General features: G+C 38.0%; 1 protein-coding gene across 5 annotated transcripts in view; it reads right to left on the reverse strand.

The window, feature by feature from the left end:
* LOC110051528 (atrial natriuretic peptide receptor 1-like) overlaps positions 1–24,797 on the reverse strand; it is a 44,872-nt gene that overhangs the window by 10,233 nt on the left and 9,842 nt on the right. For 2 of the 5 annotated variants that reach the window (XM_020757561.2, XM_089288677.1), the window contains exons 2-10: positions 19,618–20,606; positions 13,613–13,931; positions 12,804–12,981; positions 12,015–12,189; positions 7,771–7,921; positions 4,621–4,701; positions 2,814–3,008; positions 1,642–1,720; positions 224–329 (exon numbers count right to left, since the gene is read on the reverse strand). In XM_020757561.2, the coding sequence (XP_020613220.2) occupies positions 224–329; positions 1,642–1,720; positions 2,814–3,008; positions 4,621–4,701; positions 7,771–7,921; positions 12,015–12,189; positions 12,804–12,981; positions 13,613–13,931; positions 19,618–20,016 (1,683 nt within the window). In that variant the 5' untranslated portion in view covers positions 20,017–20,606. Of the gene's footprint in view, positions 1–223; positions 330–1,641; positions 1,721–2,813; positions 3,009–4,620; positions 4,702–7,770; positions 7,922–12,014; positions 12,190–12,803; positions 12,982–13,612; positions 13,932–19,617; positions 20,682–24,006; positions 24,140–24,167; positions 24,245–24,797 lie in introns of those variants that run through there. The other 3 variants (XM_020757562.2, XM_020757558.2, XM_089288676.1) reach the window with 3 other exon arrangements.

A 24,797-nucleotide genomic window follows, 5' to 3' on the forward strand; every position in this document is an offset into this window, starting at 1 on the left:
TTGGCTTCCACCAGCAAAGAAAACTAGAACCAATCACAATATTATTGCGCTTGCAGACCACCATACTCATGATAAAAGCACAAGTGAATAATATGGGAAATATCATATGTATTTGAACAGTGGGAAAACATGTATACAACATAAGAGATTATCACTGACAGTTATGTTCATGTACACAAGTTATAAGCAGTTGATATGGGCATGTTTTGAATTATTCACTTACAATAGCACTTGCTAAAGATGTGTTGGAAGTTCTCCGCTCAAAGCCCAAAAGATTGTAGTCAATTTTCCACAATCTATTCTTCAGTTCTCTTTCTAACCTGTACTGCCTGGAAAAAAGCAAAACAATAAGTTACAGGATGTGTTTTTTAATGACTATTTTGAGAAAAAAACTGAGACCCTTTGTAAGTTTCCTACTTAGAAGACTCACTGAAACCTTACATGTAGTTTAAACAACAGAAAAAAATAGTTTAACCAACCAAATGTTCGAACTGTTACAAACACTTTCAGCAACATGCAGGTGCCAGCTAATTATTTCGACCAAATGTAAGCTTCTCCCTGTTCTTGGTAACAAATACATGTAGTTGTTTCATCCTGGTTTCATTCTGTGTTTGTTTTTGTTGTTGTTGCTGTTGTTGTTGTTGTTGTTGTTGTTTTTATCAATAACACCCACCACCAACAAGCCCTCTGACAGGTATTCTGTTGTTAATCACCAGCCTGATCTAGGCCATCCGCAGCAGAGAAACTCGACAGGGTGGTGTCAACAATACACCAGCACCCATTAAGAGTACAAACAGATACTGTACTAGTCATGTAACGCTTTGCGTGGTATACTATGGAATATCCCAAGAGTCACTTGAATTTTCATGGCATACATATATACAGGGGTGGGGTGATCCACTGAGAAAATAACAAGTCTTATCCTGACTGTAGTGTAAAGCTAAGAATACATCACAGGCAGGGCTTGACACCAACTTTTTACACCACTTTCCACTTTGGAAAGTAGATTTCAAATATTATTTTACTTTCCATCTTTCTCCAAAATGGTGGATTTTATTGCACCATACCATGTGTGTTCATCGCACTTAGACCTACTTGGCAGCTCTCTTGATACTGTAATATGGCTATTTTTATCATTTAATTATTTTTTTAATACACATGATTTTCACTAGATCTTTCTTAAGGGAAAAGTTACTTTCCAGCATAGCCCATAATCTACTTTCCAGATCAGGTAAGTATTTTGGTTGATTTTCAAAGTAAATTTACTTCCAAGTGGAAAGGGGGTAAGTGTCAGTGTTGAGCCGTGACAGGTCCAAGCCTGGAATCAGAAGACGGGTGCAATAATCATTGGGAACTAGAGGCACGGTACGCAAGTCACTGGGATGAGACTTGGTTGTGCATCCCACAACAGCAAGATGATGATGAACATATATAGGGTTCTTCGTAATGTGGTAAAGTCAAATGTGGATCCATCAAGAAAGTACAACAATTCAACAGTTCACAGCAAGAAATCAAATGTCTGTTTTATTTTCAAACAAAATAAATTAATGATACACATTATTTACAGTCCATAGTTAACTACAGGCTACTGCATTTTAAGTACATGTGAGCAACAGAAAACTTGTAATGTACAGTACTTACCTGATTAGATTGATCACAAGGAGAAGAGCAAGGAATCCCAAACCACACGAAACTCCTGCAATGATTTCCGTTTTGTTGTCTGAATAAACAAAGATAAATAAATGAAGTTAAATTTTGAAATATGATAAACATTATTATTGCGAGCATATGTAATGAAGCTGCACAAGAGAGGGGAAAAGGAAAAAGAGTAATTTTTCACTAGCTGAGTCAAATAGAATAAGTAAAAAATGTTTTTCTCACACACTGCTGGGACCTGGGTATAGGTCATGTGACCTATGGGGTCTGTTACATGTATGTCCCAACCATACGTTCACAAATTAAATTTATATAAAAGCAAACAATTGTCAAATACTTGTGAATCCTTCTGCAATAGAGGGCCAGCCTCTCAACATCAAGAATTTGCGAACAGAACTTTGGGGCATGATGTTCAATGAGTTTGCCTATGAATTCTTAAGGGCTCTGAAGAGTCTCTTGGCCGAGACAAAACGCCATGTCAAGACTAGCCACGAACTTTCCACAAGTATTTGACAATTGTTTGCTTTTGTATAAATTTAATTTGCAAACATATGGTTGGGAATCCTTCTGTCATAGACGGCCAGACTGTCAACATCAAGAATTTGCGAACGGGACTTTGGGCGTGATGCTCAACAAGTTTGCCTATGAATTCTAAAGGTCTCTAAAGAGTCTCCTGGCCAAGACAAAACACCGCATCAGACTAGCCATGAACACTACACAAGTATTTGACAATTGTTTGCTTTATTAATAAATCTCCCAGTGCACTGTGAAGCCAGATATTCCAAGACAGCATAATTCATGATGAATATTGTCCCTTATATACATTCATTTAATAGCAGTCCAAGATCTCCTAATTTCTAACTCAAACAAAGTCAAAAGACACGTTCAGCACTTTTAACAATTCATTATTTTAAACTTGTACTTCAGAATACATTGCAATAGTTGTTTTGTAATGTAGTTGCAAAATACACAGTCAAAGCCCAGTCTGCTTCAAATCACTACCAGTTGGTGATCAGGTAATCATCAATTTTAACCATGCCTACTGCACACTTCGAACCTGAACTTTCCTAGTCATATTTAATTTTTTTTTTTTGAAGCAAACAGTGATCTTCTTTTAAATAATGTGTAACTAGTTGAGAAATACATTTGGAACAAACCTGAAGGTTTCTCTGTCGGAGGAGGACATCGTTCATTGTTAAAGCCACACTTAGGACGATCTTTTGGTGGCATTCTGCTACCACCAACCCAAATCTTGGTCCTATTTTTCCGGAACACAAGTGTAGGAACACCCTTCTTGGTTTGATTACCAGAGGTACTATATGTTATCTGGAAGTCTGCCACTTCAACTAATACTGAAGGGGAAAAAAACAAAACAGTAGAATTTCCTTCAAAAATTCTTTTAATTTATTTTTATTTTTTTGCTTTAAAGATTCGCCACGGGGTAGGATGGCATAAAAAGAACACTAAATGTTTAGATAGTTCTAGTTAGGTGTTCCCAGTTAGCAGTGGAGATTCTCCACTGCTAGATGAAATTGACACAGTAATAAAGTCATTATTATTATTATTATTATTATTATTATTACTATTATTATTATTATTACTATTATTATTATTATTACTATTATTATTATTATTATTATTATTATTATTATGATAGTAGTATTAGTATTAGTTGTAGTAACCATGATATCATGATTGGATACGGAAACATTTTTTACGGGTTTAACAGACATCAAATTATGTAAATATTATAGCATTTTGTAAAGCTTAGCTCTAGTTTTTGTCACAATAAACACTCCTCCCTAATTATTATTATTATTATTATTATTATTATTATTATTATTATTATTATTATTATTATTATTATTTGTTAGCGAATGGGACTTTGGGCGTGATGCCCAATGAGTTTGCCAAGCAGAAAGGTCTCTGATGAGTCCCTTGGCCGGGACGAAACAAGCTGCGTAAGACTAGCCACGAACAATGTATTATCACAAGTAACTGTCAACTTTATTGTCAATTTTCACTCATGAATTTGTGCGGTCAGGAATCCTTATGCAATATAAGGCGAGATTGCTGTCATCATCTTGTTAACGAACGGGACTTTAGGCGCGATGCCCAATGAGCTTGCCAAGCAGAAAGGTCTCTGATGAGTCCCTTGGCCGGGACGAAACAAACTACGTAAGACTAGCCATGAACAATGTATTACCACAAGTAACTGTCAACTTTATTGTCAATTATTATTATTATCATCATTATTATCATTATTATTATTAATTATTCATTATAATTATTGTTGTTGTTGTTGTTGTTGTTGTTGTTGTTGAGTCCCCTACTCGGTAAACCCATCACCTAACCATCCCCCTAAAAACTGGGCAATATAAATAATATGACTGAATGTCAGACAGAAGTATTGTACACTGTACCTCCCCTCCCCTCCCCTCAGCATTTAGCAAGTTGCTTTAAACGTTTGGGATGGAGGGGTGCAATGTGAGAGTAAAAATGCCTGGCTGAGAACACAACAAAATGACATGGTCATTACTAGAAACCCAGAGCCCAAACACTAACCATCTGGTCACCACATCTCCAATGAAACCAAGAATAGAGCTTCTCCTTATGGATGGGATAACTGTTTAAATGTATCAAACAAGGTTATCTTCTCCAAGTGGCACTAAATACAGTGGAACCTTGATGTAACGAAACCTCTATATAAAAAAGTCCTCAGGATAACAATCGATATTCCTTGGCCCAATAATAGTAAAACGTGGAAAAGAAGCAAGATATAACAAAACCTTGTTACAGCAAACACATTTTGCCAGCTCCTTGACTCCTTGAAACTTGTACAAGAAATAATTTCCTATGGATGGTCAAACCAGGCAGGCAAAACTCATCCTCAGAGCCACTAAATGTGCCTGGTGCCCAGCCCTTAATGAAACCCAGGCTGGTCTAACCTTACACCGTACTTACTGTCTTTCCTTATGTCCATTAAAGTCAGGTTAAACTGTGCATCGCCATTTTCATCTAAATGTACTCTGTAACCCTGGATACCTGTTTCAGTGAAAACAATAAGTCAAATTATTGACTGTAAATTAAGGAAACGCAAATCGTAACTATAAGATTTTTAGCAATTAAAGTGAATCTGGCAATTAAATGGACAAAATTTTTGAAGCATGAGAAAAAAGGATATTGCTACATAGGTTCAGAAGAATTGGTATCCATCTATGTGTGCCTAAACTCCTTCTCCAAACGAAAACAACAGAAACAAACACAGGGCACAGAGGAACCAATTCAAATGAAGAAGCTAGTCATCACAGGGGATAAGTGACGATTTTGGTTGCTTTTCTTTTTTTTGCTCCAAATTAGCTGAATTTTTGCATGTGGTCTTCAATGTAATAGAAAAACGTGTTCCTGTATTTTTGCCGCTGGTTTTTGCTTCGCTTTATAAAGACGCCGCTAGGAAAACCGAGTGGTTTTTTGCGTACGCAATATCCCGAAAACGAAGCAAAGTTTAGCAGAAAAACTACGGGACATTGCTAAACATACCTAAACATAACTGCATGCGAAATTTGGAGCGTTTTCAACAAAGTTCACTTTTGATTAAAATACCTAACGCCCTTTTCCCGCCAAGGCTGCAAATAAACAAAGCCGGGCCTTTGTTATGATAAACAAAGCCGATCCTTTATTATAATAGCCAAGCCAAGCCTTTGTTATAAGTCGAAGTCTCGCCTCGATTTATCATAACAAAGGCTCGGTCCGCCGCAACTGACAGGACTTTGATTTCACTTAGAAAGCAGCAAAATGTCAATTTCACGCAACGTATAAGCTCAAAAATGTTAATTTTAGGTCAAAAAAGGTTTAAATGTTGATTTCACGTTAACGTGTGACGGCAAGGAGGTTGATTTCACTTAGAAACCAGCAAAATGTCAATTTCACGCAATGCATAAGCTCAATGATGTTGATTTCAGGTCTAAATAGGTTAAAATGTTGATTTCACATAAACGCGTGATGGCAAGGATGTTGATTTCACTTAGAAACCAGCAAAATGTCAATTTCACGCAGCGCATAAGCTCAATGATGTTGATTTCAGGTCTAAATAGGTTAAAATGTTGATTTCACGTTAACGCATGACGGCAAGGATGTTGGTTTCACTTAGAAACCAGCAAAATGTCAATTTCACGCAGCGCATAAGCTCAATGATGTTGATTCCAGGTCTAAATAGGTTAAAATGTTGATTTCACGTTAACGCCTGACGGCAAGGATGTTGGTTTCACTTAGAAACCAGCAAAATGTCAATTTCACGCAGCGCATAAGCTCAATGATGTTGATTTCAGGTCTAAATAGGTCAAAATGTTGATTTCACGTTAACACGTGACGGCAAGGATGTTGGTTTCACTAAGAAACCAGCAAAATGGTAATTTCACGCAGCGCATAAGCTCAATGATGTTGATTTCAAGTCTAAATAGGTTAAAATGTTGATTTGACGCTAACGCGTGACGGCAAGGATGTTGGTTTCACTTAGAAAACAGCAAAATGGTAGGAGCCCATGATGGGCTCCTGAAAATGGTAATTTCATGCAACGTGTAAGCTCAAAAATGTTGATTTCAGGTCAAAAAAGGTGTAAATAAAAATAAAATAAAACAAATAAACATTTCAATAAGCACTTTTCCAAATACGGCAACGTCTTAAATGGCTAAAAAAATCACGAGATAAAACATAGTTTTCGACAAACGCGATCGTAGCTTTATGTCACGCACCGCCATAACTTCCAAGTTCAAAATGCGCTGGTACCTCTTATGCCTGATGAGGATAACAACTTTGGTGGCTGTTTAGTTTTGGATTTAAGAATTTGATGACTCCACGTGAAAACGCTCTATAAATAGGGCTGACAGATTAACAGATTAACCCTTCTGCGCAACGTACGGGTCTCCATACATCTGCATGTCCCCTGATCCCAGAAGCTCAAAACACTACAAATCATGCCGATTTGAAATAAAAGCAATGCAAACTGGATCACAGATCTGTTACAATCGATCGCCACTTGCTGGCCATTATTATGTTTAAATCTAGTTACCAGTTCGAGAAACGTCCGCAGAACGTAATCGCAATGCATGCCGGGAAGGGTCTTTACACCTCATGCGTGGGAAAACATGGCGGTCAACACAAGACAAATTTTATAAGTCTAAAACCAGTTTTCGCTTTCCAAACTTTGACGCTAGCAACATTTGGCAAATGGGCCACAACTCACCAGAGGGTATTTTTCTTGGGCAAGAACTGCTCTTGCACTTTGCTACCTGGCTCGACCTGACTTCGAACGCCGATAACACGATTACGGTATATCAGCTGCCTTCGAAGTTTCAGAACACATTTTGATTCTTTAAAACGTGCTGATGACTTACGGGTTTATCGAGGCTTTATGATGCCTCTCAACCACCAGGCAGGCATACAAGGTACTTTAAAACAATGCTTAAGATATTAGTTGACAGAGCTCTAATGTGGCACATCTCTTTTTTGTTTGATGGCATTTCGTCTGACACTCGATCGATTCACGTGTTGTGTTCACGTCACAATAGCCGATGTAAAAAATCTGTTCCCAGATTTCCGCTCTATATGCTGTGGGATTTGGTTTTGACTTCATACACTATAAACAGTCTGCCTGTTTGCTGTTCAACAAATAAACTCCTAAAGACATGGCTAGGAAAAGCCAAGTTTTTTGCCTACGTTTTAACTCGAAAACAAAGCAACAACCAGCAGCAAAAATACAGGGACACGTTTTTCTATTACATTGAAGACCACATGCAAAAATTCAGCTAATTTGGAGCAAAAAAAAAGAAAAGCAACCAAAATCGTCACTTATCCCCTTTTATGACTAGCCTCTTCAAATTCAATTTGAAAAAAAGAATAAAGAGCTCGAGTCAAATACAGTTCATTAGGTATCTAAGACCATGCATAATATTTGCTAAATTCACTAAACAACTGCAGCACAAATTGAGCTTGACTCAAATCATTGTACGTGATCAAACTAGGCATACTGAGATCATGTCTGCTAGTCATGATTCTACATTAAAGATGAACCAACAATGGTCAAAATCCGAAGTGAGAAAAGAAAATACCACTCACTATCAAAAGTGTAATCACGAAGCTGTGATAGTATTTCCTCTCCTGAAGGGGTCTTATTACGTGCCGCAGCACCATACTGTGCTAGAGTTTTATTCAAGGCCACTCCATACTGATAGACAGCATTATACAAGTAGGCAGCAAATACTGGAGGCTACATAAAACAGAAACAATTCATGTTAATACATGATACAGAGTAACTGCAAATAATAAACTCCACTACGTTATCCAACCTTACATGTAGTTTGGCAGCATGTATATGGAACAATTCTGTAACAAACACACCAATGTTACAAAATAATGTCATTTCTAACTTGTACTTTGAGGACTGTTGGAGTTTTGTAATCGTGTGGTTCCAGAAAATATCCATACTCCCACCACAGAGGGAATTAGAAATTCCGGAGGGGAGGGGAGGGTCAAAGACCCAGGAAATTCCGAAGGGAAGGGGGGCTGGACAATCAATTTAGTTTCTAGAGGTCCCTCGATTCAATACGGATTCAAGTGTCGATCTAGCTGTTCAAAATCCTTTCTTACCTATTAAGTAGAACTTTCACATGAAAAAATAGTGGCTTGAGTACTTGTAAGTGAATCGCATTACATTTGAAATACATTTTCTTTCTTCAAAAAGCACTTTGGAAGCTAACAAATGTGAAGAATGTGCCGTTCCGTGGAAATGCCCGCCATTACTCTTTGCCAGTCCACATGAGTCATCTTGTGGACCGAAGAGCACTGGTGACTAGCCTAGTTTGTTTTTGCATCAGACTTTGAAGTGGCAGTTGATTTCTTTCATGAAAATTAGTTTCTTTATAAAGGGAGAAATGACGTTATGATTTCACAAACTTGAGAATTTCTTATTGTTGTTTATCTCTATCCATTTGTATGTAGTTTTGCAGTAAAATTGGCTTTTGTCCCATGTATGTTAGCAATCGTGTCCCAGATAAAAGTATGGTGTCAATTTCATCCACACTCATTTTACCAGTCCTTCAACAGAAATTGCACCACATTTACAAAGGGACTTAGTCATATAGGAAGGTAATTTGACAAGTTACCATTTTATCTTTTCTTTTAAAGCAATTCTCTCACTAAACTGCTGAATGATTTCTTTGTGAGTATCTTCAGACGTTGCGATCAATCAAGAATATTATTAACAGTGACGTGCAATGCAGAGGGCTAAATGTTTGGAGCGTTTACTTAAACTTTAACACACTTTCTTGGCAAAACTATTTTTTCTAGAGGGTATGGGGGGGGGGGGGGGTGTACAAAATAGTAGTGGAAATTCCGGAGGGGTAGGGGGGTTGTTTTTGTGGTAAAAAAAAAGGATATTCCGCAGAGGAGGGTGGGGGGCTTACATGAAATTCCCTCCATGGTGGGGGTGTGGGGCCTCACACACGATGTTGGTGTACAATTGCGTAACAAAAACGGTCTCACGCTAGATTTCTTATTATTTCTCGTCATTCTTAAAGCCAGTGGTCGTAAAGCTTCGCAGAATCAAACTTCCATCTATGTGCACCCCAAAGAGCGAAATTTTCTGTCTGAAAGAGATTTATTAGAAGAACGATAATAAAATTTCAAAAACAGGTTAGGCAAAAAGTGCCGTTTTGCCCCCATTTTTTGACCAAAACGTAAAGTGCATTATTATAATTTTAAACTTCTTAGTGTGAACAATTCAATTCAAGAAAGTGTCTCCAAAGTGCACCTAAATTTTGCCTTAAAATGGTGGGATTCTTTCATTTGTGGTTGTATCTGTCAAAAAAAATATGATTAAAAAACTAGCGTGAGACCACGTTTTTAATTTAAAAACTTTGTCATTATATCGCGCCTTTGTTCGCACGTTTCGAGCACTTTTTTCCTTTTTTGCCTTTTGCACGAATTTTGCGTTTTGCCAATCACGCCTCCGGCATTGTGCATTTTTTTTGCCTTTCAGGCCCGCGCTATTTTTGCCATTTTGTCGTTTTGCTAATTTTGCCTTCTGGACGCTTTTGCTGCTTGAGCGCTGGCAAACAATACGGTAATAAAGGCTGGAGTACGCGAGCAGTGCAAAGTACTGACTAAATGCCGAAGCAAGCATTTTGTGATACTTTTAGTGATGCTATTTTCACAGGTGAATGCTCAGTTGAGATTGAACGTTATCCTCGCCGATCCTTCCCCAAAGTTGGCGAACAACATCGTAATATAGGTCAACCAAGACATCAATGTTTTGTTTTGTTTTCTCTTCATGCGGAAACCTTTCAATCCCAGTCTAACTCGACTCGTCCATCCATTTCCTTATTTGGACATAACTTGGGCTTATTGTAAATAACAAAATGGCTGCGATGAACATGAAATGGGCAAGAAGATGCAGGGAAGATGCTTGCTTAGTTCGTGTATAAAGAAATAAAAAAAGACATAAGATGATTCGTTCTGTCATTTTCTCAAGATCGCCGGGCTGGACAAAAATTGGACAAACGTGTCTTTAAAGTTACATCGTTTCCAAATCCTTGGTAAGCACTCTGATGGTGTAACTTACTAGCATGTGGCGTTCTCTTATAGTTTGTGTTCTAGAGAATGCTTTTCTCCATTTTTGTGATTCCATTTTTGTGATTCAAAAGAGCTCCTTTAACAATATTTTGCAAGCTTTGCCTTGCAAAACCTGTATTATGATTAAGGACTGCTCACATTCAGAATTGAACCAACTGAGTTTGCTGGACTCAGAATAAAGGCAAAATACGCAAAAAGCCAAACGGGCGTGAATTTTTTGCTGGCGCAAAAGGCAAAAGCAAAAACCACCAAAAGGAGTAACGTGCACGATTTTGGCAAAAAGCAAAATTTGCCAAAAAGGCAAAAATGGCAAATCGCGCCTGCAATGGGCGCGATAAGAGTAGCGTAAAATACGGCCCGACGTGTTACGCTACTTGCGAAGATTAGAATGGAGAGTATGTGTGATTTTGACTCCTTACAAGAAAGGCACAAGTGCTTTTGAGACGTAGCTAAGATGGAAGGAAACTACATGAAAATCGTTACAAGATGTGCTCATTTGAAGAGAAAAAAATTAATAGCCTGCAAATTACAGCATTTCTAAAACAAATTTTCATTCGATTTTTGCTAATTTTGATTTGTACACCAACATCGTGCACGAGGCCGTGGATATTTTCTGGAACTACACATTATCACAAACATGAGCACCACACATTCTTTCTACAGGATAGCACACTTACAAACTACACTGAACAAAAAGGATTCTCTGCAAGTTCCAGTTTTTAATTTTGTCCAGAACACTTTAAAGGGCTTTTGGTCACCACTGACCAAAAACGGTTGGGCTCTGGGAAGGAAATTGCTGAGAAGGAATCTGTATTATATTAAATGGTTTGAACCCTGGAGTATCAGTGGTTCATATAGTGTGATCATCTGGGTGAGGGTAGTTCTGAAAAGAACTGTTGTTGGTGAGTGACGTTTCGACAACCTGAGCACAAGTCATCTGCAGAGTCAAGTGAATAGTGCTGCAAGACCTCTAACAGATCAACTTAATTTACATACATAAACTTTATTAACGTATCTTTATATCTAGCCGATGGGGGAAAAGAAACCCTCTACTAATTGGAGTCACTTAGTATAATTAATAACCTACTATTTTCTAATGAACTATTAAAAACCTTGACAATATAATTAACAATATAACATGGTTAAAAACCAACAAGCTATTTTCTAATAACAATCAACTAATGGGATAAATTATTAAAAAGAATTAAGAATTACAAAGGATGCAGTTGTTCTACCATTACACTTAAATCAAATTTACGGATACGATTTTTAGAACGAAATAGTGATGAGAGGGTTCTAATTTCCCTGAGTAGCTTATTCCACAACTTTGGTCCCAGGTAGGTGAGCGTCCCAGGTAGGCTGACTAACGATAGATGGACCTCAAACAGATCAAGTTAATGTGACTGACTGCAGATGGATCGAAAAACTTACTGAAACCGACCAATGACTGCTGAAAAACTTTACACCAACTAGAGCCAATATCATCATAGCTAAACTGGCCAATCACTTTCAATGGACCAGACTTATAACACCATCGACTGACAAAAACTATTCGTTTGACTTTGTAGAAGACTTCCGCTCAGGTTGTCAAAACGTTAGTCACCAACAACAGCTCTTTTCATAACTACCCTCGCCCAGATAATCACACTACATGAACTAAGGAATTGCTATGTTTGGTTCCTACAATAACAATGCATGATATAACCTCCAACATGTTCATATGTACTTACTATCATTGTGGAACCTGAACCGTTGTAATGTTGACTGTTGAAAGGACTCTCCGACGTCTTAGTTCTGACCTCTGCAATGAAGTTTTGGTAATTTTTGCCACGTGGATTTTTAACGGCCAATATAAGGGCAGCCGGCATGGCTTCTTTGATGACTGCACGGGTGACAGTGCTGTTTCTAGAAGCAAAGGAGCATTCTGAACGTGAGGTTTGCTCTGCACCCAGGGGCAGGAGAACAGACAGGCCGCAAGAAATCTCCTGGCTGGTTGTCAAGGACAAGAAGAGGTGGCAAATGGTATCTAGACAATCCTGGCTGTCACCCAATGTTTAGTCCAATCTCTAAGTCTCAGAAGCCAGAAGTCACGAGTCGAGTTTTTCGGTGTTTTATTCACCTCAGAGTCTACATGTAAGTTTGTTTATACATCTCAATCTTGGATTTGGCAATGATTGGTCGCTTGGGACAGTTTGATTATTTCAGAAATCTCAGGCAATTCCCAACACTATTTCCAAGGACAGGGGCTCAAGCCTCAAGCCTCAAGGATCAAGGATGGTAATTGGAAATGCTGAGAAACAGCATTACAATGTACAAGAATCCATTCTGTGGGTGGGGCTCACATTTACTTTCTAAACTGAAACAAGACAAGTTATCAGTACTTGCAATATTTTAGTTAAACCCCACATTAATACCCTCCCATTAATACGATCAACTCATTATCGAGGCCACTTTATTCTTAGCAAATACAATTTGCTGACAGAACAAAAATAATGTAACACTGACAGATTCCCACTAACCTTTTATGAGCAAGAAGGGTATGATAGAACCACCAAAAGTTCAGTTTTTTAGCCCGGGTCACTGCTAACTGGTTCAACTGGAATATAATGAAAGCAAATTCACCATTGATCATTCCTTCTCCTTTGGCGAGATACAGTGTCTCCAGTGCATACTCATAACTGGCAATCACTAGAACAACTAAAACAGACAAGGACACAAATCAGTATACTTTTCACAGACCTTCAAGGTGCTTGGAATACCTGATCATGCAAATGATTTAAATGAGTGCTAGTTTCAGTATAAAATTGGCCTCCTGGAGACTAGAACAGGCAGTGGGTTGTGTCCCCTCATGTAAATACTGTGTGAAATGGAAAGTCACACTTACTAGTGAGCAACTTAAATCTGCATACATGTACAAATTTTCATCTGCATTGTACATGGATGCCAACCTGGGAGATTGACAATTTTATCCAAAGGTACCATTGATAATGATTTGATTATCAGCTTCTTCCATACAACAGTTTAATAGACCTCCTTAATAGCACCATCTTCCAAAAGGCACCCCAATAGGAATTATATTGACATGCAAGGCATTGGCATACAGTAAACTGATTGGACGTCAAGTAATTATTTAGCAGATGTGCTTTCTCAGGAGCAGTTTGGAGAGCACTCAAGCAGCTTCTGTCAAGTTACCCCTCAGCAGCACCTTGAGCAATTCTTATGCCTCTCTCCTGCTTTCCAAACAATTTATTATACTCCACTTAATTTGATCAGACTGTAGAAATTCTCTACACATGTACTGATTGTGAACACTGACGCATGTACTTACTTCGTGCCTTTTTTTTTATCTCCCTCAAAGCTGCCCTGAAATCTGTCTCATTTTGCAAATGGAGGTAAAATGCCTCACTATCCACCATGTACTCATGAGCTACATCTACATGAATATCATCTTTCTCAAATTCCTTCACCAGATGCTCTTTCAAAGATTTCCACTGAGTAGAATTCTGGTAAATAATAGCCACTCGAGTCCAGTTGTATGTAGATCTTAGAAGACTGACGACACTCGGCCCCACTTGGGAGTCAACCGCAAATGTACGAGCAAATGTGGGATACTTCTTTCTATCAGACAAATCTGCAGAACTGCACATCTACAAAAAAAAAACATTACAGAGAGGCATAAAATCAATTTACTTCGGATCCTTGAATATTTGATGCAGGATGTTCAGTGCATTCAATGCATGATGTTCAAAACTCTCCATACAGACACCTGACTGTATAATATGGACAACATTTGAAAAGAGTACTTCTTTAAAGTTAGCCATGCCTACAATAAGGACAATGGATGTTTTAACTCAGTTGCAGGAAGCAAAATTCACACTGTGCACAACAATTTCCTTTAAAATACAATGTGTGCATTTCGGTTTAACATATTTTCAAGTCAGTTGTTTTATCTATAATTATTTAAGCAATGGAGCACTTTATCCGTGTTTATGTAGCCTCATCTGAACACCAGGGGGGTTCAGGGAATTTGAGACAGTTATGCAAACCTGAGACACAGTTGAGGGTTTCCATAACTTTCAAGAATTCTCCTAGCCCCCTAAGTGTTTAGATGAGACTATGTAAATACAAAAAAGTTCTCTTATTGCTTTTATAAAATGTTCTCAAAAATACATACGAATCTAAAATGTCACAACCATGTTTTCATACTCTCATCTTAACACACCTATCGACCAATGAGAGTGTGCGTAGTATCTCAGTTATTTTATAAATACATGTATGCCCATGCACAGTTCCAGACATGCATTAATAACTGTTACAGTTAAATACGAACTAGATTCACTTTTCATTATCATGTCACTGACTGAAATCCCTTTAACTTTCAAACTCACAAGTACACTGTACCAGTATTTTCTCAACTCTGTTTAACTCTCTTTTCTACCACATCTACATTTATTTTTAACGAATTCAGTTTAATTTGAGTATAAAAAAATCCCTTTGTGGATAGGCAGTCACATCCAAGCACTATTAAGGCGTAAATCATCAATGAAAACACTGCACCAGAACTAATAGACAGGTGACAAAGGTTGGTTAAAGATTTTATACTGTTGACAACCAGCAAAAAAGGTCTGCAATGCATCCAATACTTGAGTTATTTTATGGACATCGATCTGGTTATGCCTATACCAAGTCTTTAAAACCATGATGACCTACATCCTGTAATACATACATTTGCGTAAGTCCCATTCCCAAAATTGTCTTTAAAAATATTTCCCTTGTAAATCACATTTATCTACCCTTGAACGCAAAACTGTTGCCATAATTAACCCTTATTAACTAAAAATAATTCCCAATTGAGCTACAGTTTACAGCCTCACATGTTCAATGTTTTGGTCTCATAGTGTGTATTAAAGTCCATACACCAATTACTTTGCAGATCCAAACATGAAACAAATATTTCAAAAAAGAGAAAGAGAAAGTGAAGAAGTTCAAAACACCCACAAGTAGTTTCTTGATTTTTAAACCAGTTAAACTGGATTATTCTTATAAGATTAAATTTGGAAATACAGTTAACAATAAAGATTAGCGAAAAAACTGAGCAACGACGTTTCGGTGTCATCCTGGCACCATTTTCAAGTTAAAAAATATTTGTGCGAAAAAGTAAACTAATTTATACGAATGGTAGAGGTGCGAAATTGAATAAATTAAGATTAAGATAGCTGTTCAATGTTCATGTTCATTCCAATGAGGTGTCAAACACTGGTAATGAGTTCAGTGTCTGTTCAAAGCCTAAACAAATACTTTTGCGCGAATGGAGTCTGACTGTGTGTTAAGGCTCGGTTTCTTCTTGTGAATCCACAACATTTCGTGGATCAAGTAATCAAACTTTCCCTGACATTTCTTTAGGATCTTAAAGTTGTTAGTCAGGTCACCAACTGTATCAACTCGGTGTTCATTTTGAAGGTGTTTTCCGATGGCGGTAAATCGGTGTTCCTCAATGCGCTTGTAAAGATGACGGCTAGTGTAACCCACGTATTCTGCATCACACAGATCACATATATAGTTATAAACAACGCACTGTTGATTGATCAAAGGTGGTTTTGGCTCTTGTACTTTGAGATCATTGCCAATTTTACGGCTTCTGAACACCGGCTGTAGTTTGTGATCAAGTTTATTACTCAAGTCCGAGAGATGTTTCTTTACTATATATGTGATCTGTGTGATGCAGAATACCTCGGTTACACTAGCCGTCATCTTTACAAGCGCATTGAGGAACACCGATTTACCGCCATCGGAAAACACCTTCAAAATGAACACCGAGTTGATACAGTTGGTGACCTGACTAACAACTTTAAGATCCTAAAGAAATGTCAGGGAAAGTTCGATTGCTTGATCCACGAAATGTTGTGGATTCACAAGAAGAAACCGAGCCTTAACACACAGTCAGACTCCATTCGCGCAAAAGTATTTGTTTAGGCTTTGAACAGACACTGAACTCATTACCAGTGTTTGACACCTCATTGGAATGAACATGAACATTGAACAGCTATCTTAATCTTAATTTATTCAATTTTGCACCTCTACCATTCGTATCAATTAGTTTACTTTTTCGCACAAATATTTTTTAACTTGAAAATGGTGCCAGGATGACACCGAAACGTCGTTGCTCAGTTTTTTCGCTAATCTTTATTGTAAACTGGATTAGAAGGCAAAAATCACACCACTGAGTCACCTTGTGGAGAAAAGGTGAAGCTTAAGAGAAATCTGAGTACTGAGATTGAAAGTTGCCATTTGCAAATCTAGCCATATTAAATTAATAAACAAATACAATAATACTTCCCCTTGTAGTTATACGAAGCATCCCACTTTGTGTATGCCACACAAAAATTAATAAGACACATAAGTATAATTTCCAGAGGTGAATATAAGAATTGGACCATCTGACTGGTCGAAAAGCTCATCATATGACGCTATGTTCACCCCGCTGGAGCTTGTTTACTACGCTCACCATCTTTGCCATCTCAGCAAGTAAACATGGTGGACAGTTGCTGAATGAAGTTTTCATTTATTTGAAAGACGTCACTCCAAGTCCAGGATATTTGAAAGGATGGAGAATTTTCAAAATGACTGCTGTCACCCTTGGACCAAAAATCTTTTCAAGAACTCGTATTCAAGGCTTTTAAGAATTGTAAATGCAGTGGTTGCTTCGATCGCCAGCAGGTCAGATCAGTTGATCGAAATTTATTTTTCATCAAACTAAAGCTACTCATTTTTAGGCAATGAGGACAACTGTGAATGAAGTCAACAACAATAAAACAAGGGTACCGGGTGAATTCATTTTTCGTAGTGTTTCCCTTGTTTGTTTTACTACCGAACTCAATGAGTAAATTGATTGACAATCGATGTACACATAAGCTTATTATTAAAACTACAGCTGCGTATGTGTACGCACACGAACAATTGTGTCTGTGTTTTTATGTTTTAGTCTGTTACTTTGTAGTCCTTGATATTCACCTCTGAAAATTATACTAAAACAATTTTTCGCTTCAGGCTCAGTGAACATTGGTGAATATTCACCTCGACTTTGTCTCAGTGAATATTCACCAATGTTCACTTTGCCTTTGGCAAATAATTGTTAAATATTACTGATGTTTATAAATGCAGTGTTGGATAAATTCAGTCTTAGTGAGTTCAGAAAATTTGGTTTAGGTTCAAGATCACAAAAGGCTTCTGTTATCAAATTTCTCTGGCTTCCACTGACAGCAAAAATGGTACTGCATGTACATTTATACTCAAATATTTTTTATTGTGGCTACCCTGCAGAAACCAAATCCCATTATTATCTAGTCCGTTCTACTTAGCTATTCTGACCACTTAACAGAGCAGCAACAGAGATTACAAGGCATGCACCAAATTTTGACGCCAGGTTGAAATGAAAAGCGTATTATTGTATCAGCCAGTCTGAATGTCCAAGATATAAGATGACTATACATGGCTTTGCACTGAAATAACTTTAAGTGGACTTAGTATTGAATATCTATCCCACATATGTAATATATAAATTACTGTTTTGTGATTGATTGATTTATTACATGTAGGCTTGATCAAACCATCTGAAAGTTTTTCTCTTACCAATAAAGAGGAAACCGTTTTTTTTTTTTTTTTTTAATTTTAATGGAAAACAATATTAGACACAACACAGGTGTATGTAGTGTATGCACATAAATTAAATTTAACACTTAGCAGTTCTATTGTTTTTAGCCTTTTAGCATTTTAACCACCAGACAGAGTGGTAGATTAGTGAAGCCAAAACATACCGATGTCATTTACATTAAGTCGCATTAGTGAATACTGATCAATACTGATTCAAGTGAAGTGGACAGTAAATGACAATAACGTTATGACCAATACAGATAGATATTGACTAATCTTAGCTGTAAATGTCATAACATGAAATATGAACCATATATGATATGGCAGTGAAAAGCGATAAATATAAACTTGCTGAATCATTACATGGTGTTATTGATCACAAAATATGGTCAAAGCAGAACTGCAATATTCATGTGGTTCAAATTGAGAGTAATGTGAAACCAGGAATGTCATGTTAGCAATGTATTCAAAGTGAAGACATTTCCTTTCCTTTCAGTCAGTGTGTGTACTTGTTTTTGTTTATCCATGGCTTTCTGTTTGTTTGTTTATTTGTTGTTTCTTTTAAAAAGATCCAGTGGCTTTCTCCCTAGCTAAAAAACGAAACAATATCATTTTCAAATGCCAAAATGATAAAATCTCATTTGGAAGATACAAGAACCCATGCCAGACAGATAACTTAAGTTAAGTGTACACTTGTATGGCTCTGGCCTATAAGCAAAATAAGCCTTATCCGCGAAGAGGAGAAGAGTTTCGAATTTAGCCAGAGCAATACACATAGTATCACAAATTACAATAAACAGACCGTTTATGCCACGCGACGTAAGTAAATTATTGAATTCCACTCCAGTAATGTTTAGAAACAGAAATTATAAGCAATCTAAGGCACAAGGCCACTCTCGAACAGCGTGAGAAATGATAACAGCAGGAATCTTGTGCGAAAGCAATATTGACAGATGGAAAACCTTTTAAAACCTTATTGTCAAATAGAAAGTAAGTAATACATATATTTGCACAAATGACAACAAAATGCACTTTCGCTCGAATACGTATAAGCTTTAGTTCAAATGTCAATCAAAGCCACAAAATATAATCCTGCAGGCAGAAACAGCAGTTGAAATGATAATTGCACTCACGCAAATCTTAAGCAACACACAGGAAGCTTTGGAGAATGTAATCAGGAAAGATCTCATGTCACAATGATTGGCAATAGTTTTCCTTCAGCGTAGTTCAGTTAACTCGTTTAATACGCATATCTTAAATATTTATCGTAATGCCAGCTAATCGAATAAACGCACAACTCGAGTGAAGTTTTACCGTGCGTCCAGACGGATCAACAAAGCTTCGATCAAAGTAGCTTGGAGATCGAAAATCATATCAAACGATGTAATGAAATATTCAAGAAGCCGAGACGAACAAAAACTGAGCAATTAGCAATGTTTTGAATATAAACGTCTAGCACTGCGCCATGGCAGCTGGCAAAATGTAAATCACTTCCAAACTGACTTCAAGCCAACAAACTGATCAATTTCTGTTTGTCGACAACTGAAGACCAAAATCATTACAACTGATTTCTCTTGAAAAGCCAGCATTAAATAAGACAAGTAATCATAAAAGGCACAAAAGATATAATGAACAATTTATATCAAAAACTATGCCCAAAATGAGAGAGGAGAGCATACTCACAAATGAAATCATGGATATGTTAAAAGCTGCCGCGTTCCTTGCCGCTGTGTGACAATTGCATCCCGGTCCTATGAAAGCTTGTACTCCAGAATTAATTTGATTTAACTGCTCGTGGACAGCAATCAGTTCGTTGCATTTTGTGTCTTCCCATACAAATGTAACATTGTAGTCAGCCAAAAGCGTTGGGTCCGCGTTTAATTTTTCCACTGCAATTGTCATCGCTGCGGCAAAATTCTCTCCCTTGTTGAAGTCGTCCGAGAAATGCGGCACCACAGTTGAATACGGTATCAGAAGGCCTAACTTGTACTCGCGTTTTTCCGCCAAAGCTAAGTAGTTTATCATTAAAGAAAAAACAATAAGTACTGCAGTGGACGCCATAATACTTGTCAACACACTCATATACTGCCTGGTATTGCACGGGTTTGGAAGCGAGTGCGGCTAAACGAGGACTATCGCAGATGGAATCGCCAAACGATACATTAAGCGTATAATCTAATGTTTTGACCCGTCGATGAAACGCTCAATAACCCGTCGAGCTATTATACCCTTCCAAATGATCGATTGCTAGCCCAAGGTCGAGTCTTTTGCCAAGTTCCAAGCACAGATTCTTTTGTAAATGCGATGTTTACCACCAGTTCAAGACACAACAACATGGACGAGCAGCGACGCAAGCGGTGTGGTCCCGGCCGAAGTTTGGCAAATCATATCTCCCCTTTTCCGTATTTCCATATTTCAGAATGGCGCTGCTGTTCGAAAGGGCGGCGTAGAACTATCTGATTGACTTGTCAGAGAGTTACGGTTCACTGTCTGTGTCAGGCGTTCAGGCTCATTTGAAAGGCATCCAGGTTGTAGAAACTCATGAATAATACAAACTTGGCTTCGCTAGCTACGCTGCTAGCTAGCAACAAGACAACGAGGGCTGCCAATTTTCTCCAGCTATACAGCTTTGGGACACCAACAGGATCGAAACAAGGTAAAGTTCTTGCTACCTAAAGAAAGAAAAAGTACGGCCACATTAAAGCAAACGGACAAGTTAAGATGTGTTGAAACCTGTCAATACCCGAATCCCTTGGGAGCCGAAACGATGGACACTTCGTTACGTAAACACCAAGAAACAAAGAAACGAGATTACACTTGGACTTTGAAAATTTGCGAGCGAAATGCCGTCAAAATCCGGTCAAAAGCGGCAAAAATAACAGTTTGTTTTTCTTAAAAAACATACCATTTTCTTTCATAAAGAATTCACTGGTTCGATTACGCAATGCAAATCTGATCAACCCCTTAACAGACCAAACAGGACAACCTATAACCCATGTCTGTAGGATTCGTATCATTTCCTAAACTAATAATCTTGAGTGTCGAGGTCAGGAGAAAAATATTTTCTTCCTTACACCTTTTTTTAGCTTCATTCGCCAAGAAAATGTTGTTTCCGCTTTAAAAAATTCATGTATTTTTTTTACCTTTTTTCCTCACAGCGAGAGCCTTTGAAGTCCACGGGACTGCGAAATTTTTCCGCGTGAACAATCCGCAATCGTCTCGCGTTTTTTTTTTTTTTTTTTGAAGCAGACGAAAACATACAACTAATTTTTTGCCATTAACGCAGGGAAAACGCTTATGTGAGCTAGTGAAATCCAATTATCACTGTAATCGAGCGAAAGAAAGGAAGAAAAAGGACCTATTTAAATGAAATTCTCTAAAATACACGAATTCTTAAAACCATTGTGCTCGCGGTATGTTTTCCACAGCGGGAAACACTAAACAGAGAACACTAAAGTTTCCATATTTTAAATTGATATGATTTCCTGTGAACCCGTATTTCGTTATTATATTTTATATACTCATAAAAATTCTAAATTTAACTTGACCTTTTGGTCTGTCGATGAAAGTTCCATCAATGAGGAAAAAACGAAATGCAAATTTGCAATTGTCCGATTTTTTAAGATCTGACGTCTCGCAATTTCCTTTCTTTCCTGTAGGTGCTTATATCTTCAAGATAATGGGCACAAAGTAATGATTTAAAGTTATTAAGGTGAACAGAATATATTAGCATTGCACAGTGTTTATTAATAATACTATGGCGAGTAGAACTTCCAGAATTTTTCACCTTTGAGATGACTGATGGGGGCGGCCTCAACAGAAGCTCTCTCGAACACGCTGTTCTCCCATGATCAGCTCTCGGTTACTGTAAAAAGCGCTGACGGTAACTTAAAAAGTAATTTGTACAGACCACTCGGGTAGCTCGTTTTCGGTCAGCGAAATCTCCATAGGTTTCTTTGCCGACCAACTTGAGGCTGGATTCGAATGGTGCCTGTTAGAGGTTTACAACACGGAGTCCCGGCAAAATTCACTACCTTACTTATCCTGTTGTGACGAGTATTAATTTTTTTGTTACATGTTGTAAATCACTGAGAAACTCACGAGATGGTTTCTAGTGCGATGCTTGATCTTTCATTGTTCAATGTGTGGTCCTGTTTATATAGCCAGTGAAGTTAGGCTTTTTAATAAAGGTGATCGACAAACAAAGCTTTTTCAAATCGCGCTAACTAGCGGCAAGCTTAGTTAAGAAACAAATTGTACACGGGACCACTGTGCTACGAAAACATCGTTGAAACTTGTACATCACTATTTTGCGGAGACGCACTATATTTAGTCCTTGCGGCCCGTGGGCAAATGTGACATTAAAATGCTCGGGATGAACTACTTTAAACGCTTTTCCGGCTGGTAAACTAGTAAATCTCCGTTGATGAATAAATTGCTCCCTTACAGTCCAGTTTCTTTGCGTAAAATTCGTCAAAACGTTAACCCGTGACCGTTCATCTGGTGAAACGCAAGTCTGAGCTACAAATCACGGACGAACGAAAAACATTTATTAAACTTTCGTTTTCTACTCAAGAGGACTCCGTTGCCTTTCACAGCCGCCTTCCAGGCCATCGATCAAGTGTTCTTTCATTCAAGGTCGATCAAGAGAGTCATTTCAATATTTCTCCAGCTTGTACGAATTGGATTTGAAACTGAATCTATGACGCCCTTTTGCCGGCATTTCCGATGACCATGTCTTGCTATGACAGAAGCCAAGTTGTAACTAATTGTGGTTTCTTGTAATTTTGGCAACTGCTGGGAAAGAAAAAACTCATTGCCGATTTAAAGAACAAAGGCGCTAGAACATTGAAACACAGTGGGTAGCGAAATTACACTTGCCAAAATACAGTCCAACGACTCCGTGCGCGGTAAGTCCTTGGAAACTTCACTCATAACATCAATCAGTTTGTATCTATTTTCGATGTTGTTTCCAGCATTTCTATTCAATCAGCGGCTTCCCAAATAGCCGCGCGAAACAAAATAAAAATTACTGTTTAGAACTTATTTTCTATATATACGCCATGCATGATCCACAAAAAGAAACGTATTTGATGCCAATTGGTTACAGAACGAAAACGCCGGCTCTCACAAAAGCGAAATTTATTAACGAGAACATAGATCTGAATCAAAACCCTTAACCGAGACGCTTTTTCATTAAGACATAGCAATATTCCGAAGCGATAATAAATCATAGCGACCTGTAATTCAACCCTTGAATTTAGATGTGATAAACATTTCAGTGATAAAATACGATCTTAATTTGATGCAACAGCCTCAGGCATAATTTGCATTTTTGTTTTTCACATGTCAGAAGAAAATCAACATTTTGAAGTACTTTTTTGGCAAATAAAAGAGACCGGCTTTTCAATCTTGCTTTAACGGCGGTCAAGGGGACGATCATGTCGCTGAAAATGCAAGAAGTTTATAATTTTAACCCGGAAGAATTAAAATGAAAATACCCCGAAATTCAAATGTAAAGACGGCGCGTTGAAAGATTTTAGGAATACACTTAACGTAATAAACAAGTTCCGATCAGTTTTTCCTCCCAGCATTAAGTTGGAGTGCGTCTAAAACCACATGAAAATCTCCTTTTTTTTCTTCAAAGCATCTCTGGACTCGATCAATTCGTTCGCTCAGGCGCTTGATTTCAGACCCGGAGGAAGAAAGTAGTGTCAAAGGTAGCCGAATCTGGATTGTTACTCACTTCGAGTTACTTTATGCGTAACATTTGACAAACATTACGCACTCTGGACAGATGGACATCACTGATACAGCCATTTTCGAATGTTAGCCAAAATCGGAGAACGATTCGCGGATATCAAAACATCATTACTAAAAGGCGAACGATCGGTTGGCCTTGAAAACTACTCTCTTCTCTATTAGAAATTCTTAAATAAGCGGCTGCCAATTTCTTTTCGACAGCAATTGTGAGAAACAAGATTTAAAACTGTACGCACTTTGTGAGGTAATTGAAAGTGTAACTTTTCACAGACAGCGAGCCCGAAGTTGTTACTAAATCCGAATCCTCACCTGGTATGGCTTCCCCGCTGGCAATGAAATTCGATGGAGCGGCGCGGAAGAAGCCGTGAAGATTACAAAGAACAGCGTTCGATTATGCCGCGTTCTTGTATAGTGCTGCTGTGTTTCCTAGTACCCGAAGGTCGGCACGGATGAGATCAATATATAATTACCTGTTGTCTGGAACATCTGCCTGCAGCATTCGATCGATCGGCACTGGTTTGCACGCCACATGAATTTACATTATAACAGTGCGCGCGACTTTGCCTCTGGTTCACTGGCGTAATCTAATTTAACGATTACGGCCAATTAAAGAGCGATTCATGCTGTCATGATTGACAACTGTCAATTATCATCCCGCTCTGGGTTGCACGAAGAACTGTAAGCTGCATGGTACACTAGTTTGTACAGTATCAACGTTTCGTACAAGTGGTAAAATTTGCTTTTTGGAAGGATAAAATTTTTGCTGTGTGTTATCTCCTTTCCGATCTCGACCATCCTATGATTAGAATTGTACAAAGGAGATGAAAGTTTCGTGGGTCGTAGCGCGTACAATAACAATCAGCAAATAAATTAACAAGCTTTGCATTGATTCGCTGATTTGCTTATTCTTTTTTAACAACTGCGAGTTTAGATAACAACAGTCATCGAGTTCATTAACACACTCTATACTGTCGGTAGAAACAGTCAAACTTTAAACACACAACGCCGCTCGCATCTCTACGAAAGCAGTTTTCCCCCGAATTGTGCTACACGCAGTGATATTTCTCAGTCCTGCGTTTTATTCCAAACCAGTAAACTAA

Source organism: Orbicella faveolata, unplaced genomic scaffold, assembly GCF_042242905.1.
Source record: "Orbicella faveolata isolate gen_17 unplaced genomic scaffold, um_ofav_v1 contig_2, whole genome shotgun sequence".
NCBI lineage: Eukaryota > Metazoa > Cnidaria > Anthozoa > Scleractinia > Merulinidae > Orbicella > Orbicella faveolata.